We start from the raw sequence: 16,248 nt of genomic DNA, 5'->3' as shown, positions 1-16,248 counted from the left end.
TGGCAAAAGTGCCGCAAAATTACATAAATTAGCATACATACAGTAGTACTCTTCCAAACCCTAAGGAAGAAAGAGAGCAGAAAACATTTGTATACAACAATGCTTTATTGCCATAGGAAAACCTGTAATTGCAGGCATTTGCCAGTAGGCTGCAGTAGAGTATAAAGCAAACAGAGAAAACTGACACCTTGCCTTTAAGGCATTAGAGTAGGGGTACCGTGCCTTTAAGACCTGAAGGCAACCCCCTGCTCCCATGGTGCACCACAGGTGACAGTTGGGTCAGTTCTTTTTTCCGGCTCCTTCTGTGAGGATCCTAGAGCTTGAGCTCTTCAGTTTTCAACTGAAATTGTTTTTTTGAGAGAGTTTTCTCAAATAATTCGACATTTTTTGAATAAATAAGGCTTCTGATTTATTTTTCTGTGGTAACCCACAAGAATTTTCTGTCAGAATGCCTGCTCTTTTTAGGAAATGTCCTTCTTGTGACAAAAAGATGGCTCTGAATGACCCACACTCTGTGTGTATTGTGTGCCTTCCATCTTCACACATTCCTGATCAGTGCCATCATTGTAAAAAATTTAAAAGTCAGACTCTTCGCGACAGGGAGAGGATTCGACTTCATGCCATGCAGGAGATGGACAAAGCAAGCATGTCCAAAAACGGCGTCATTCCACCTCTCCTGTCTCCAGAAAGAGGAATGAAGGTCGAAGATCTCCGTCGACGTCGAGGACGCCGTCGAAAAGGCCCAGATCATCTTCACGACGTCGAAGATCTCCGCCGCAGTCAAGTAAGTCGACGTCGAGGCACCATGCTTCGGGCTCGAAGTCCATGGCTGCTGCTACTTCTAAGTCTCCGTCGACGTCGAGGCTTCCGTCGACGTCGAGACACTCTCCGCCACCCCGGAAGGGATCGGCATCGAGAGCTAGGACGGCCTCTAGGTCGCCGCTGGCTAGCGGGCCGCCGTCGAGAGGCACTGTCAGATCACACCCTTCGACGTCAAGGAGGTCGACGCCGAGGCGACGCCAGGAAAGGTCGCCGTTGACGCGACGTCGAGGAAGATCGTCGAGACTACGTCGAGAAACGTCGTCGACTCGACGTCATGAAGTACCTCCACCTGATCGATGTCGAGGAAGATCGACGTCGAGGTCTCCGGATCGACGTCGAGGTTCTCAGTTGGGCTTTTCACGACGTGATTCAAGACACCGCTCGACGCCGCTAGTCACCCAGACTTCTTCGACGTCGAGGATTTCGCCGTCGAGGGATAAAGTAACGGCAGAGGTGGAGTCACCTGGTTCAAAGACTTCAGGAGGAAAATCATCATCTCCTGGCTTGAACATTGTGCAGGTTTCCCCAGAATCTACGCCCAAATAAGCGGGCAGCTTGATTTCTCAACATCCTCAAGGGGCTGTATCTGGACAGAGTAGTCCGGGCTCGGATTACTCCCGTACATATTCCCCTTCTAAGGCAAAGACTCCAGCCAGACCGGCTAGATCTCCTCAGAGTCCCAGGAGGTCACCCAGACCGAGATCGCGAGTCAGATCACGTTCTCCAGTGCGGTCAAGGACACCTGTCAGACCGAAATCTCCAATCAGGCCAAGACCAAAGTCTCCATCAAGACATCGTTCTAGGTCTAGGGACAGTCACAGCAGGAATCGTGACAGGTCCCATAGGAGGCGGCGTACAAGATCTTCCACAAGGTCATCCTCGACTAGGTTGTCTTACCGAGATTATTCTCCGACCTATTCATCTACGCCCCCTTACCGAGTCTCTCCAATTGATGACCTCGCTACTTTCTCCGATGTACTGGTCAGGGGAGCAAAGAAGCTGAATATCATTCTGAACACTCCAGTGGTTCCCTCTTCCGTGATTTTTGATACCCTCCGTCATTGTACAGCGCCCAGGCCTCTACTGCCCCTGGTCCCCGGCCTCCTAGAACCAGCTATGGCTACTTTCCTCACACCAGCAGTGGTGGGATCTGTTCCATCTCGGATAGCCAAAAAGTATAAGGCCCCTGCAGAGGATCCCTTGTTCCTCAGATCGGATCCTCCTGCGGATTCCATCATTGTGGCGGCTGCCATGAAGTCCCATGCAGGCTCTACTTCTTCCTCAGTACCACCTGAAAAAGATAGCAAGCTTATGGACTCTTTTGGAAGGAAGGTATGCAACACCTCTTCTTCTTTTATGAAGGTGGCGAGTGCCTCTGCCTTGCTTGGAAGGTACGACAGGTCTCTTTGGGACTCCCTGACTCGCTTTACAGACAAGCTCCCCAAGGAAGATCGCCAAGATTTTCTGGAGACTTTACAGGAGGGAGGCCTGGTAGCCAATCAAGTTATTAGCGCCGCAGTGGATGCCTCGGACCTTGAAGCTCATGGCTACTCAAGTGGTATTTGTTCCCGTCGTTTGGCCTGGCTTCGCCTGACAGGGCTCAAACCAGATGCCCAGAAGAAGATTTTGAATTTGCCCTTCAATGGAAAATCTCTGTTTGGTCCGCACACGGACGACGAAATGTCCAAAATTAAAGCTGAAATAGACACCGTCAAAGCTGTGGGATTGGAAAAGCGCAAGGAGTTCAAGAAACGCTTTCGTCAAGGAGACAGGAAAGCCTTCCAACAGAGGGTTCAAACCCCTCAGTGGCAATCCCAGTCTCAGCAGAAGACGCAGTTCCAGCAGCATCGTCCTGGCAGAGGAAGAGGTGGCAATAACAGACAGCAGTTCACCTCAAAGCAACCTCCTAAGCCCTGAGCCATTGCTTCCTCCACGTCCGTTCACCACTCCGGTGGGAGGGAGTGTTTCTCATCATCTGACAGAGTGGGAATCCATTACAAAAGACAGATGGGTGCTGAGTATTGTGCAGCATGGTTACTTGCTGAGGTTCAAATCTCCTCCTCCGCAGCTGTTCCCCCAATTGCAACATCTTCCACGTTACAAGACTCAATTGCTAAGAGACAAAGTCTCCGTCCTTCTAGAGAAAATGGCCATAGAGGAGGTTCCCTCAACTCACAGAAATCAAAGAGTGTACACCCAATATTTCCTGGTTGAAAAACGAGGAACTGTCAAAGAATACAGGCCCATTCTAGACCTTCGAAGGCTAAACAAGTTCATACGAAAAGAAAAAGTTCCGTATGCTTGCCCTGCACCAGATCTTCCCACATCTACACAGGGGGACTGGATGTGTGCCATCGACTTGCAGGACGCCTACTTCCACATACCAGTGTCAATCAAGCATCGGAAGTTTCTAAGATTTTAGATCGGACGTCGTCACTACCAATATCGACTACTGCCGTTTGGCCTGAAATCTGCACCTCGGACATTCTCAAAATGCATGGCGGTGGTGGCTGCTTTTCTCCGCAAAAGAAAGATCTTCGTCTATCCATATCTAGACGATTGGTTGTTGAAGAGCTCCACTCCGTCTCTGCTTCAGAACCATCTGTCATTCTGCCTCAAACTGATGAAGTCGTTGGGTCTTCACGTCAATCTGAAGAAATCAGTTCTCAACCCTTCCCAGCGGATCCACTACCTGGGTGCTTCTCTGGACTCACTTCAGGCAAGCGTGTGTCCTTCGGAAGAGAGGTTGTCATCTATGCTCCTGAAGGGTCGCCTTCTTCTGGACAATCAGGTCCCCACAGCCAGACAAGTGTCCTCTCTGCTGGGATTGATGGCATCATGCATTTACATTGTGCCCAATGCTCGCCTTCACATGAGACCTCTACAACAAGCCTTTGAAGATCACTGGTCTCAGAGATCGGATCAGTGGGAAGACCGAGTCTTGCTTCCTCAAGGAGTCAGGGACTCGATCATATGGTGGTTGAAACGCTCCAATCTTCTCCGAGGAGTGCCATTCCATCGTCGTCCTCCATCTCAGTCGATTGTCACGGATGCCTCCCTCCAAGGCTGGGGTGCTCACATGGACCAACTCCAAGTTCAAGGCCTTTGGTCCGAGGTAGAGCAAGACTACCATATCAACTTCCTGGAGCTTCGAGCAGTTCACCTTGCTCTCAAGTCTCTTTATCCTGCTCTGCGCACCAACCACCTCCAGGTTCATACGGACAACACAACAACTATGTTCTATCTGAACAAGCAGGGAAGCACGAGGTCAAGAGTCTTCTCTGGAAGCACAAGCCATCTGGCACTGGCTCCTAGCAAGAGGCCTATCCATCGTGGCAGTTCATCTACCAGGAATTCAAAACGTCCAAGCAGACTGCCTCAGCAGAATCTTCGTAGAAGCGCACGATTGGGTGCTCAACGAGGAAGTGGCTAAAGAGGTTTTTCGGTGTTGGGGCGTACCGGACGTAGACCTGTTCGCAGACGCGGCCAATACAAAATGCCCCGTCTTCGCATCCAGGTTCCCCCAACAGGGATCACTGGGGAATGGCCTTTTGATCAGTATCTCAGACGTTCCTCTACGCCTTTCCTCCCCTGCCTCTGATCCCGGCGGTGATCCAGAAGTTCTACAGGACCAACACCAGGATGATCCTGATAGCACCAGAGTGGCCACGCCAGTGGTGGTACCCCGATCTCCTTCAGATGTCGGAGGTTCCTCACCGGCGACTACCATGCCGTCCAGACTTGCTGACCAAAGATCTGGGGAAGGTGTTGCACCCCAACCTTCCTTCCCTTCGCTTGAAGGCATGGCTCCTGAGGTCATCCAGTATGGACATCTAGACCTCCCAGCAGACTGCATGACTATTCTTAAGGAATCGAAGCGACCCTCCACTAGGAAGTCCTACTCTTTCAAGTGGAAGAGGTTCTTCTTATGGTGTCGTGAGCACTCTCTTGACCCAGTACATGGCCAAGAGCAGGTGATTCTTCCATACTTACTGCATTTAGCGAAATCAGGCTTGAAATACCCCTCCATCAAGGTTCATTTAGCTGCCATCACAGCATATAGGAAGTCTCCTAGTCAGACATCTTTCTTCCTTATGCCTGTAGTTAAAGATTTCCTAGAAGGCCTGAAAAAAAGTCTTCCCACCGGTGAGGTCCCCCTCTCCTCCCTGGGAGCTAAATATTGTACTGACTAAGCTGATGAGTGCTCCTTTCGAGCCTATCCATAAGGCCTCTTTGCAGCACTTGACCTGGAAAGCTGCCTTTTTAGTGGCGATTACCTCTGCCCGTAGGGTCAGTGAAATCCAGGCCTTGTGTTGCAAGGAACTTTACACAGTTTTTCATGCCAATAGGGTGGTTTTAAGAACGCACCCAAGTTTCCTGCCTAAGGTGGTTTCAGACTTTCATATCAACCAGTCTATTACCTTACCTACCTTTTTTCCTAATCCTTCCACTCCCCCGGAGAGGTCATTACACTCCCTTGATCTCCGGAGGGTCCTGAAGTTCTACTTGTCAAAAACCCTGCCTCTGAGAAAGTCTGACCGGCTTTTTGTTAACTATGGCAGTACTAATACTGGTCTGTCAGCTTCCAAACGGTCAATTTCTCGCTGGATTGTCTCCTGTATAGCTTTTGCTTATCAACTAGCGAACAAAACCTTGCAGGGTAGACCACATGCACATTCTACTAGAGGGAAAGCTTCCACTACAGCTCTCCTTCGTAATGTTCCTATTTCTGAAATTTGTAAGCGGCAATTTGGCGGTCTGTCCATACCTTTACCCGCCATTATTGCCTGGACTCAGATACTCAGGCCGATGCCACAGTAGGGCAGGCCTCTTTAAGGAACTTGTTTGCATAAGATGTATTGGCAATATATGTCTTAGCTTCTCTGGGAAGTGTTTTACAATTCTTGCTCGTCGGCGAGACTTTGGGTATGAGCTTGCTAATCTATTCATAGATTATGACTATTGATTAGTATCCCCTGGATGAGAAGGATTAATTACTTACCTGTAATCCTAGTTCTCATCCAGGGGTATACTCATCAAAGTCATAAACTCCCGCCCACCTCCCCGGACGAGCAGAGTTACAAAGTTATGAGATGTTTTATTATGGATCTCCTCAGGTGTTATTCACCTCCAAAAAGAACTGACCCAACTGTCACCTGTGGTGCACCATGGGAGCAGGGGGTTGCCTTCAGGTCTTAAAGGCACGGTACCCCTACTCTAATGCCTTAAAGGCAAGGTGTCAGTTTTCTCTGTTTGCTTTATACTCTACTGCAGCCTACTGGCAAATGCCTGCAATTACAGATTTTCCTATGGCAATAAAGCATTGTTGTATACAAATGTTTTCTGCTCTCTTTCTTCCTTAGGGTTTGGAAGAGTACTACTGTATGTATGCTAATTTATGTAATTTTGCGGCACTTTTGCCAGTTAGAAAATGTTTCTTAGGCTGCAAGTATATGTTTCACATATATATATATACATATATATTTATATGTATTTTCTTTATGCTCCGGGATCCCGCACATAGGCGGGGATTATTCATAGATTATGACTTTGATGAGTATACCCCTGGATGAGAACTAGGATTACAGGTAAATAACTAATCCTTCTCATCCAGGGGATACTCATCAATAGTCATAATCTATGAATAATCCCCGCCTATGTGCGGGATCCCGGAGCATATAGAAAATACATTCATTCATTCTATTCATAGATTATGACTATTGATGAGTATCCCCTGGATGAGCAGGATTAGTTACTTACCTGTAATCCTAGTTCTCATCCAGGGGTATACTCAAAGTCATAAGCTCCCGCCCACCTCCCCAGATGAGCAGAGTTACAAAGTTATGAGATGTTTTATTATGGATCTCCTCAGGTGTTATTCACCTCCAAAAAGAACTGACCCAACTGTCACCTGTGGTGCACCATGGGAGCAGGGGGTTGCCTTTAGGTCTTAAAGGCACGGTACCCCTACTCTAATGCCTTAAAGGCAAGGTGTCAGTTTTCTCTGTTTGCTTTATACTCTACTGCAGCCTACTGGCAAATGCATGCAGTTACAGGTTTTCCTATGGCAATAAAGCATTGTTGTATACAAATGTTTTCTGCTCTCTTTCTTCCTTAGGGTTTGGACGAGTACTACTGTATGTCTACTAATTTATGTAATTTTGCGGCACTTTTGCCAGTTAGAAAATGTTTCTTAGGCTGCAAATAGATGTTTCACATATATATACATATATATTTATATGTATTTTCTATATGCTCCGGGATCCCGCACATAGGCGGGGATTATTCATAGATTATGACTTTGATGAGTATACCCCTGGATGAGAACTAGGATTACAGGTAAGTAACTAATCCTTCCTAAATCTTATGCAGGTCAAGAGCCATGTTCTTCCCGCACCTGTTCCAATACTCCAACAAACACCACTCCAATAGAAGGCATGCCATGTATAGTTATGTACAGGGGACCGAGTACACTTTGTTATGGCTAGCACTGTATTGGACAGCATTTACTACAGACAGTTAATAGGATTTCAAATTCAGTGTTCATACTGTGGAGTAAAATGAAGAAACACTGCTTGTAATTGATAGATCATCCATTCCTGGTTGGAAAACGACACATTATAGCATTTTGTGTCTGTCAACTGCTATAGCTAGTGTACGTATTTACACACCCATTACTACTTCAGTACCTCAGTGTGGTGTACATACCCTCTCAACTGTATGATTATAATCTCAGTGAACATCTCTCTAGTTTATGCAATAGGGAGGCAATCTCATTCTGGATGCCTTGCATATGTGGTCAACACTGGCCAAGTTTGTCCTAGCATCATGAGTGGATCTTAATGTACCTCTTGTATCACTTGTGGAAGCTTTCTCTGAAATAGCATTAAGTGTTCAGTGCAAGTCAAAGGCAGTTCAAAATACGCAAATGGATCACATTAGGATGGAGGGTCAGAGTCATATTCTGTAAATAGCCTAACAAAAGTTAAAAGTCTAAAGTGCCAGCCTAACATTCTTCTCCTCGCCCTCCTCTGATTATATAGCCATTGCTCTCAAAGACACAATCACATTGCGCCTGTTGATCACTTAATCCGCTGCAGGAGTAAGGAACACCTCTCCTATCTCTGAGGAGGATCGTAAGATTTCTAGAGGTCTCCAATAATCATGTGGGTGTGTAACTTGCATCAGTACCCCAGGCCCTCAAAGGCCTTTAAGTTCATGTCGTGCGGACTGGTGAAATGCCACAATAAGGGGCTAATACGAATGACACCCCATCTGATAAAAGAAGAACAGACAGGTGTCTCTTCCTCTCCTCTCTCCTTTAATCCATATTCTGGCCCCTGGAAATAGTAGACACACATAACTTGATATTTTACAGTAACAGGCCATTGTGTGCACTCAGCAAGTAAAGGTTAGCATCAGAATGATTAAAGCTATTTTGCCAATCTCAGCAGCCATTACATAAAATCAGAGAAATATGTGAACATTAGAAAAAAAGTGTTTTACATCACACATCTTATATAAAAGATAAGTCTAGTACCTAACGTACAGACATATATATATATTGATTGGAGGAGTATGTGAGGCGGAGGTCGCCTCTGCAATTTCTGACACGCCCCTCGTTCAGGAGCACAGCAACATAACCGACAAACCTTTGACTTTGAGTGCTTAGAAGGCACATTGCGGCGCCCCCCCAACCTGAAGTGTCTTGGAGGTACTGGGGAGAGGGAGCAGGCAGGCTGTCTGCTTAAAGGAATGCCGGCTGTGATGATATTCCACCCGTTTGTTTCTGCAATTTCAAAGGAGCAGGCGAAATGCATTATCATGTGTGAAGATGGGTCATAGTACCACAATCTGACTGCTTGGTTTGTTTGTTCCACATTGCAGGACTTGGTGTACTGTGCCCGAGGTCTCGTGGTTGGGATTACAGCGACATTGATCATCGGAGGAACTTTCCCTGTCAGCTTTCTACATCTATGAGTCCCAGCCAATGAGAACACTCGGTGTATTCAAACAGCAGCCCCGCGAAATGATTCACCATGACACATTCAGCACTTACCTGGCACTGATGAGGCACACGCCGAAACGCGTCTGCCAGACTCTGTAATAGTGGACATCGCGACGTTGGCAAAAGTGCACCAGTGGCAATAAAATTCAGTTTGGTAACCCGAGCATGTGTCAGACCTGTTTTAACTGAAAGCAGGATTGGAGGAGTATATATATATATATATATATATATACACATATATATATATATACACACACACACACATGCATACATACATACTTAAGGAAAACTATGACAACAAAGCTCATTAGTAGCCCTCCGATATAAATGTAATGCTGGATGCTGCGCACCTTGGTTTCCCTGTTCTGAAGCCAGCTGTTGAAGAGAATGTCATAGGCACTGTAGACCTCACTGGCGAACGTGTCCTTTCTGACAGTGGGATCAGGAGCTTGGTCCAGGTTAGCCAGGTATTCCTGGATGCTCTCTGTGAAATGCTGCAATGCTGCATAAACAAAATCAAGTTAACGGTTACATTTCTACCAACTGCCTAAAATGAGTGAAATAATTCTGAATACAATCATTGTACGTGACAAGTTTATCGGCAGTTGAGCTGTACATTACTCCATATTTTAAGATTACTGCTTGTACATTATGTTAGTTATATTGCTCCTTAAAAGATTACACTGGTCAAAAAGATCAATCACTGAAAATGATTCGAAGCCCAACTTTACTATGATGTGCTACTGCAACTACATAAGCATAACAACTGTTTATTTACTTGTAATATAGTGCTGCAATATATGTCACTTACTCAAAGTGACATCGGCATTCACTTGTAAATGTAAATGTAACCTCAATCCCACAAAAGTCAGTCAAAGTTATACAATCGGGCCTTCACTTTCCATAAATCAAGTTCCTGGCCTTACAATATAAATGTTTCGATCTGCTCTATTAAACTGAGTGTTTCCTTCTGTCCATAGCCAAACAAAGTTTTGTGAGAGAATGTACATAGACCAAGTTGTTGCCTTGTAGATCTACACAAGACAAAAGACATTTGCTGCTTCTACTTTGGCAACTATTCCCGAAACATTACTATAGTTATTATGAAGTAAGGGGTGCAGTGTAGATGATCATGGTGTACAGTGTGTTCTGTTTTGCTGTGTTATTAATTTGTTTTCGCTTACTTTTCATGTACCACGCATACATTGGCCTGGGTATGGGAGTCCGAATCCATCTTGAACCCTGTTCCGACCCTGTCACGTGATGAGGGAAAACCCACACTGCGCAGAAGCAAATCTCAGCCAGCTGGCTCCTGAAGCAAGATATGCCTTGGAACCTACCTAGGTTCTTGTCGAAGATGCTGACAGTCACCTTGACCTCCGATACATTGTATCAAACTGCTGTATACACCCATTGTTTTTCCATATTCCTATGCCTGGGAACATGAACGCAGGGGGGCGGGTATTAAAAATTAATATTCATTATGTGAACGTAGAATTTAAGAGGTAAAGGTGACCTAATCATTTCTCCTGACCAATCATAAGTTGGGACCCTGTCATTTGCAACATTTGTGGGTGGTCTGGGAACCCCAGAAGGGTATAACTAGCCTAGTTAGTTAGGGAGAAATTGTCCGACTTGTCCGAATAGCAGGTCTGTCACTGACCCCACGACTCTATAGGTGATTGATGCAGAGAGCTGCCGAGCGCTCTGTCCGAATTTTCCACAAACTCCAAGGGGTGGAAATAGTCTTAAGTGCTGTCGAAGCACTTTTGTTGGGGATTCGAGAATCCAATCGGGGTTATTGGCGGATTCCGTGCAGTGAGGAGGTAACGCAGGCGTTGCATCCGAAGCTGTGGGGGTTGGTCGTGCCCTTTGGTGAGCCCCAGTCCTGACCCAAACCTGAGGGGTATCCTGTCCTGTTTACCGTGAGCTGCTACCTGCTCACCTACTGGCATCCTAAATCCTTGAGGGTCCTTGTCCTCGTCCTTTCCCGAAACTGACCCGTGGCCAGGGTTAGTCTTCATTCTCGTCTAGGTAAATATTACCTGTGGGTGTCCGTCATTCTATCCCTTACCTTCTGCTCTTAATAAAGCCTCTATGCACATGATTATTGCCCTGTTCTCTCCTCTGATGCATTTGCAAACTGATTATTAGTATGTTCCAATTTTTCCCTTCCCTTTAGGATGTATTTGAACTGTTTCTTTGAATTATTAATGTGTGGTGAACTTTAGAAGTTGCAATAAGACTTTAGCTAGATAGAATAGGATTAGTGTTGAGTTACATATAGGCCATAGAAATTCACTGACTGATGTGGTTTGAACTTGCCGTCCCTAGTTTACGTCTAAACTGAATAGTATGTTCCCTGTTACCCATACCCTTTAGAAAAACTCTGTGTACCCTAAATGGTGCTATCCCTCTTGCATAGCTATTTTATCTTCTTGATACTGCTTATCGATGTTTTTATCAGCATCCGTCTCATAATTTTGTCACTTTAAAATTGCTACAGAAAAATCCTTAAAACGCCTCAGGTGTCTGTGGTCATTCTAAAGGTACATCAAATGTTGATTGAATAAATAAGTGGAGTATTTTGAAGTGTTATCACCTACCCTCATGCTCCTGATCCATCAGGAGGAGTAAGTACCTGTGGTAAGTCAGGTACCATGACAAAAGTGTCACAGGAGACACACACAAAATACTGATAGTAGCGGGTAAATTCACCCGACTTGTAAAATTGGGTTTTACTGAACGCATACATGGGCCCAAGTGCGTGATAATCTGGCAATCTATAGGGCCGGGTGACCTGCGCGCTCTATCAGTATTTCTGGTAGCAGCAAGATGGTTAGGACTAGTTAGGATAGGTAGATAAGAGAGTTACTATTGAACCGTGAGAAATGAAATGTGCTGCTAAAATTTTATTATATGCTGCTATAAAACAGATTGTTGTTTTATATGAATGTCATAGAATAAGTTTGAGATATTGCATGCATTATTGAATATATTACTAACCAATTGTGAGTGAATGTTTTATGTTGTGGGGATCCCCGGGGAACAGAAATAGCAGGTGGTGAGCAGAATCCACTTGGCTGTAAGGTCACTGGCAAAGGGAGAGATTAGTGCATGGTTAGGTAGAACTGGAAGCGCTAATCAGGGTTTTCTTCTTTTCAAAATTTATCTGAAGGGTGTATGTTAGCTATCAGGATCATGGTGAAACTCCAGTTGTGATATCACCTAGTAAGGGTCACCGACGGCAGGAGTAATAGGTTCTTGGAGCTTGAGTGGTAGCAAAGGAGAGCATTGGTGAAAAATTTGACTTAGTATATATCCCGAAAGAAGTGGATTAGTCAAAAGAGTAGCAGGTTCTCTATTTGCTTGTGTGAAAAGGATAGGCGGAAGGGATCTATCCGTTGTGAATGAAAAGTAGACAGAAGTGGTTTACTTGCAGTAAAAGACTCTTTTCCTTTCTAAGACCCTTTGGCACAGTGGCAGTCGTTTTACCTTGTTAGCTAAAATCTGTACGCGCACTTTAGGAAAAATTCAAAGTTTCCGTTACCTTGTGAAGGAGGGAGTCGGTCGCAAGACTGCGCTGACGTCACTCCGTGCCGCGCTGGTATTGGAGGAGCCAGCGGATGCAAGTCGAAGATAGAGTTGTAAGGGAGGGGTGAGCGCCGCAGAATGAGACCGCGTTTCACGAGGGGGCCGCGCATCCATTGGTCAAGAGATTTTGAAATCTCAGTGCTGTTTGGTTGTCGGAAGTTGAAAGACGTATTAGCATTGGAAGCACAAAAGTAAACAAAATTTTCCGAACCGAGCTTGTAGGTTGTGTCGAGAGGTGTATGTGGTACCCTGAATTTTTGCCTGATCCCAGAAATTTAGGGTGTCATAGGGAATTGATGAGAAGAGGCAGACCTCACAATATGTACGGAGTTAAGAGAAAAATGTCCTTCGCTGAAAAGATAAGGAACTATTTCAAAAAAGATAAGCCCATTCGAACTAGGGAGGGAGTAATCATTCCACCTCCTAATACTCCCGCTTCATTCATGATGTTTGACAAAGGGTACCATACTTGTGTTTGGTTAGAGAATTGGGTAAAGTACACAGAAGAGGATGGGGTCCTAGCTTTTCCCCTCAATGGTACCTTCAATGGTAGGATCTGAGAACCCGAATGGATGAATTACACCCCCGACCCAGACTAACACAATATGAAGCTTTAGAGGAATGGGAGATTGAGGCTCTAGAGCGAGACAGGCCCCGAATGGATAAGGGAGTGAGCAAATGGTATCCTAAATTACACAAAGAGACTAAGGAACAAAAGATGAAACGGTGGAGACAAAATATGATGGTTGAAGGGCTGTTCCCGATGTTTGGGGTAAAAGAGCAAACAGGTGGGAAAAAGACAGAGAAGAGTCGACCTTTAATTGCTATGGGGGACTCGGAGGATGAATATCTGGAGGATTTGTTGATGAAAAATCCACCCCCTTATGCTGAAGCTTCACGAACTTTAAGTCGAAAAATCCTTTTCTCCACCATGCTAGAAGTAGGAGAGCCAGCGAGACAGACCTAGCTGGTATCTGCAGTAAATCTAGTAATAGTGATGAGTTTTGTAGACCTAGTACAGCAGTCCCAAATTACCGACCTTTTGGTGAGGATAGACCGGGGTCAGCCATTCCCACCGCCCCGAGTATTTACCCTCCTTTGGTGCCTCAAATATTGCATGATAACTCGTCAGAAAGGGTCTTGCAAGAAAAAGAGAGAGATGTCCTGATCAAACAAAGGAATGAACTGATTCAAACTATAGCTCAGATACATCCCAGCCCGGATGCTCTGACGATACCTGTAACTATCGGTCCTGCTATACCCCTTTATGGGGATAGGCAGGCTAGTCCTAAAGCTCCAATACTTACTCCAATGTCAGTTCCCCCAAGAAAGGAGCCACTTGTTATTGATGACCAGGCAAGCGAGTGTGAGTCCGTAGTCTCTCTAATGGATCTGCCCATAAGAGAGCCCAGTACCAGTGGATCTAGATCAGGGAATCAGACCAAGGCCAAGGAAGTCCTCATAGAAACTACATCAGGAATCCGGAATGCAACAGTGGTGACTCCAGAGGAACTGGATAGATGGACTAAGGAAATGGATCGAGAACCTTCCTTGCCCAAACCTTTGGATATTTACAGATTAAGGATAGAGATAGAGGAGTTAATGGCAGGGAATGTGGGATTAGACAGGCTAAACACCCTTAGCGAAGAAGAGTTGCTGTTTATCAGTAAAAGACTTACCCGAAATACTAGAGTACTCCATGAAAAACTAATGGACGCGGCTGCTGACATGGGAATTGATGTAAGTCGATCCAAAGTCCTGCAGAAACCGTATAGGGCAGAATTTTCAGACAAGGATTTAGAAAACATGAATGTGTCAGGAAAAAGAACCCAGATAAAGGAATTGTTGAATGTATTGCAGAAATGGGGAGATCTTGACAAGTGGAAAACTAGGTGGGCTAAGAAAAAGGAGGCGAGTAGGACACAGCCCAAAGCTTCTGAGTTTGTGCTAAAAGAGGTAGGGCAAGCAGAAAAACTGTGTCCCATGAGGGAAGTGCCAGGTGGGAAATATGTACATGTCCCGTGGTCCCGGCACAACATTGTGTCATTTACCAATGATTTCCCAAAATTGAGGGAGAAGCCAGTGGAGTGGTATAGGCAGGTAGAGCGATTTGTGAAGGTCCAGAAGTGCCTCTTGAAAGACCTGGACGGGTTCTTTGACATTGTAGTTCCGGTAGACTTATGGACCGATTGCAAAATCGAGATTGACTGGCCCAGTGAAGAATTCCCAAGGAACCCCCGCACTGGAGCTCCTTCTTCAGAGGTGATGAGAAAGTATGACCAAGTCATACAATTTCTAAAGAAAAAGGTGCCAGCAAAGGAAACTGATTGGACCCGAATAGATAGGACCACCCAGGACCACAATGAAACGGTCCATTCATATTATGAGAGGCTATTGCAGGTATTCAAGACCTACAGTGGCATCGATAATATTGAAATGAAAGACATGACTCATTTTATTTATCGATTCGTGCTAGGGCTGAAACCAGAAATATCCCAGTGGATTAGAGATAATAAAATCTGTTGGCAGGGAAAGCCTATAGATGACGTTCTCAAGTACGCTAAGTACTGTGAGGATGAAATGGAGAACAAGAAAAAGGCCCTGAAGGAGAAGGTGCTGTGGGCACAGGTTAAATTGGCTGAGCAACAAGAAAAACAGTTGAGTAAAATGAATAGCAATGCTTCAAACAATAACTCGGGAGGGGGAGGGAAGCCTTGAGTTAAGATGAGCAAAGAGGAGGCTAAGAAGAAGATCCCCTGTCACGGGTGTGGGCAGATAGGGCATTGGAGAGACGAGTGTCCTCATTTGCAAGCTGGTAATGCCCCCATAAATGGTTTAAATCCACAGGTGCAGGAAGAGGGGCCACGAAAGAATCAGCAACAGGTAAATCTACCTCCATTACCTAGAGCTCCTAGACCTAATTATAAGAATCAGGCCCCACAGAATGAGAGGGTTGAAGTGTGGGAAGGACAGAATGAGAGAAATCAGGCAACCTCACAGTTCCTATTAAATGATACATTCCTCTGTGATGAACCATACTGACGGGGCCTGAGGGGGGAGGAAGGGGAGTGCGTGCTTGGCGCATCCCTACCGGTAGACCAGTCAGGACCATACATTGAAGGAAAGGCTGAAGGAAATGATGTTACTTTCCTGTTGGACACTGGTGCTACCCGTTCGACTGTGAGAACAGCGGACGTTCCTAACCTACCCCTCTCGGGAGAAGCAATCCAAGTAGTGGGTGTATCAAATCAGATAATTAGCACTCCTGTAACTGAACCCATGGAAATTTCCATAGGAAATTTCAAGGAAATGCACAGGTTTGTGGTCTGCGATTCCAGCCCAGTAAATCTACTGGGACGGGATTTGTTATGCAAAATGAACTGTACCATCTTTTGCACGCCAAGAGGTGTTGAAATTCAGACCCCAGATGAGGATGGCCTGTACAAGCTAATGCTGTTAAGGCCTGATACCGAAGCCAAGCCCATAACGATTCTTGATTTACCTGAAGAACTCCAGCAAAGGGTGATACCGGAAGTATGGGATTTTACCGGGAAAGATGTAGGATTAATGGCAAACGTGGACCCAGTCAAAATAGCCATCAAACCTAATGCCACCTACCCGAAAACAAGACAGTATAAAATGAGTGCAGAAGGGAAAGCTGGAGTCGCACTTGAAATAAACAGATTATTGGAGGCAGACATAATTCAAGAAGTGTTGAGCAGTCCTTGTAACTCGCCCATAATTGGAATTGAAAAGCCTAGTGGAAAGTACAGGGTAGTGCAGGACTTGCGAAAGGTAAACCAGATTGTTGTACCTTGTTGTCC

At 45.5% G+C, this 16,248-nt stretch overlaps 1 protein-coding gene across 2 annotated transcripts in view; it reads right to left on the bottom strand.

Annotated features, from left to right (window-relative positions):
* MROH1 (maestro heat like repeat family member 1) overlaps nucleotides 1-16,248 on the bottom strand; it is a 2,204,128-nt gene that overhangs the window by 1,763,639 nt on the left and 424,241 nt on the right. For both annotated transcript variants that reach the window (XM_086966435.1, XM_086966436.1), the window contains exon 7: nucleotides 9,181-9,332. In XM_086966435.1, coding sequence (XP_086822561.1) covers nucleotides 9,181-9,332 — 152 coding nt within the window. The remainder of the gene's footprint in view (nucleotides 1-9,180; nucleotides 9,333-16,248) is intronic.

Source organism: Lissotriton vulgaris, chromosome 4_1, assembly GCF_964263255.1.
Source record: "Lissotriton vulgaris chromosome 4_1, aLisVul1.2, whole genome shotgun sequence".
Taxonomy (NCBI): domain Eukaryota; kingdom Metazoa; phylum Chordata; class Amphibia; order Caudata; family Salamandridae; genus Lissotriton; species Lissotriton vulgaris.
Note: the sequence above shows the minus strand (reverse complement) of the source record. Positions and strands in the feature narration are given on the sequence as shown.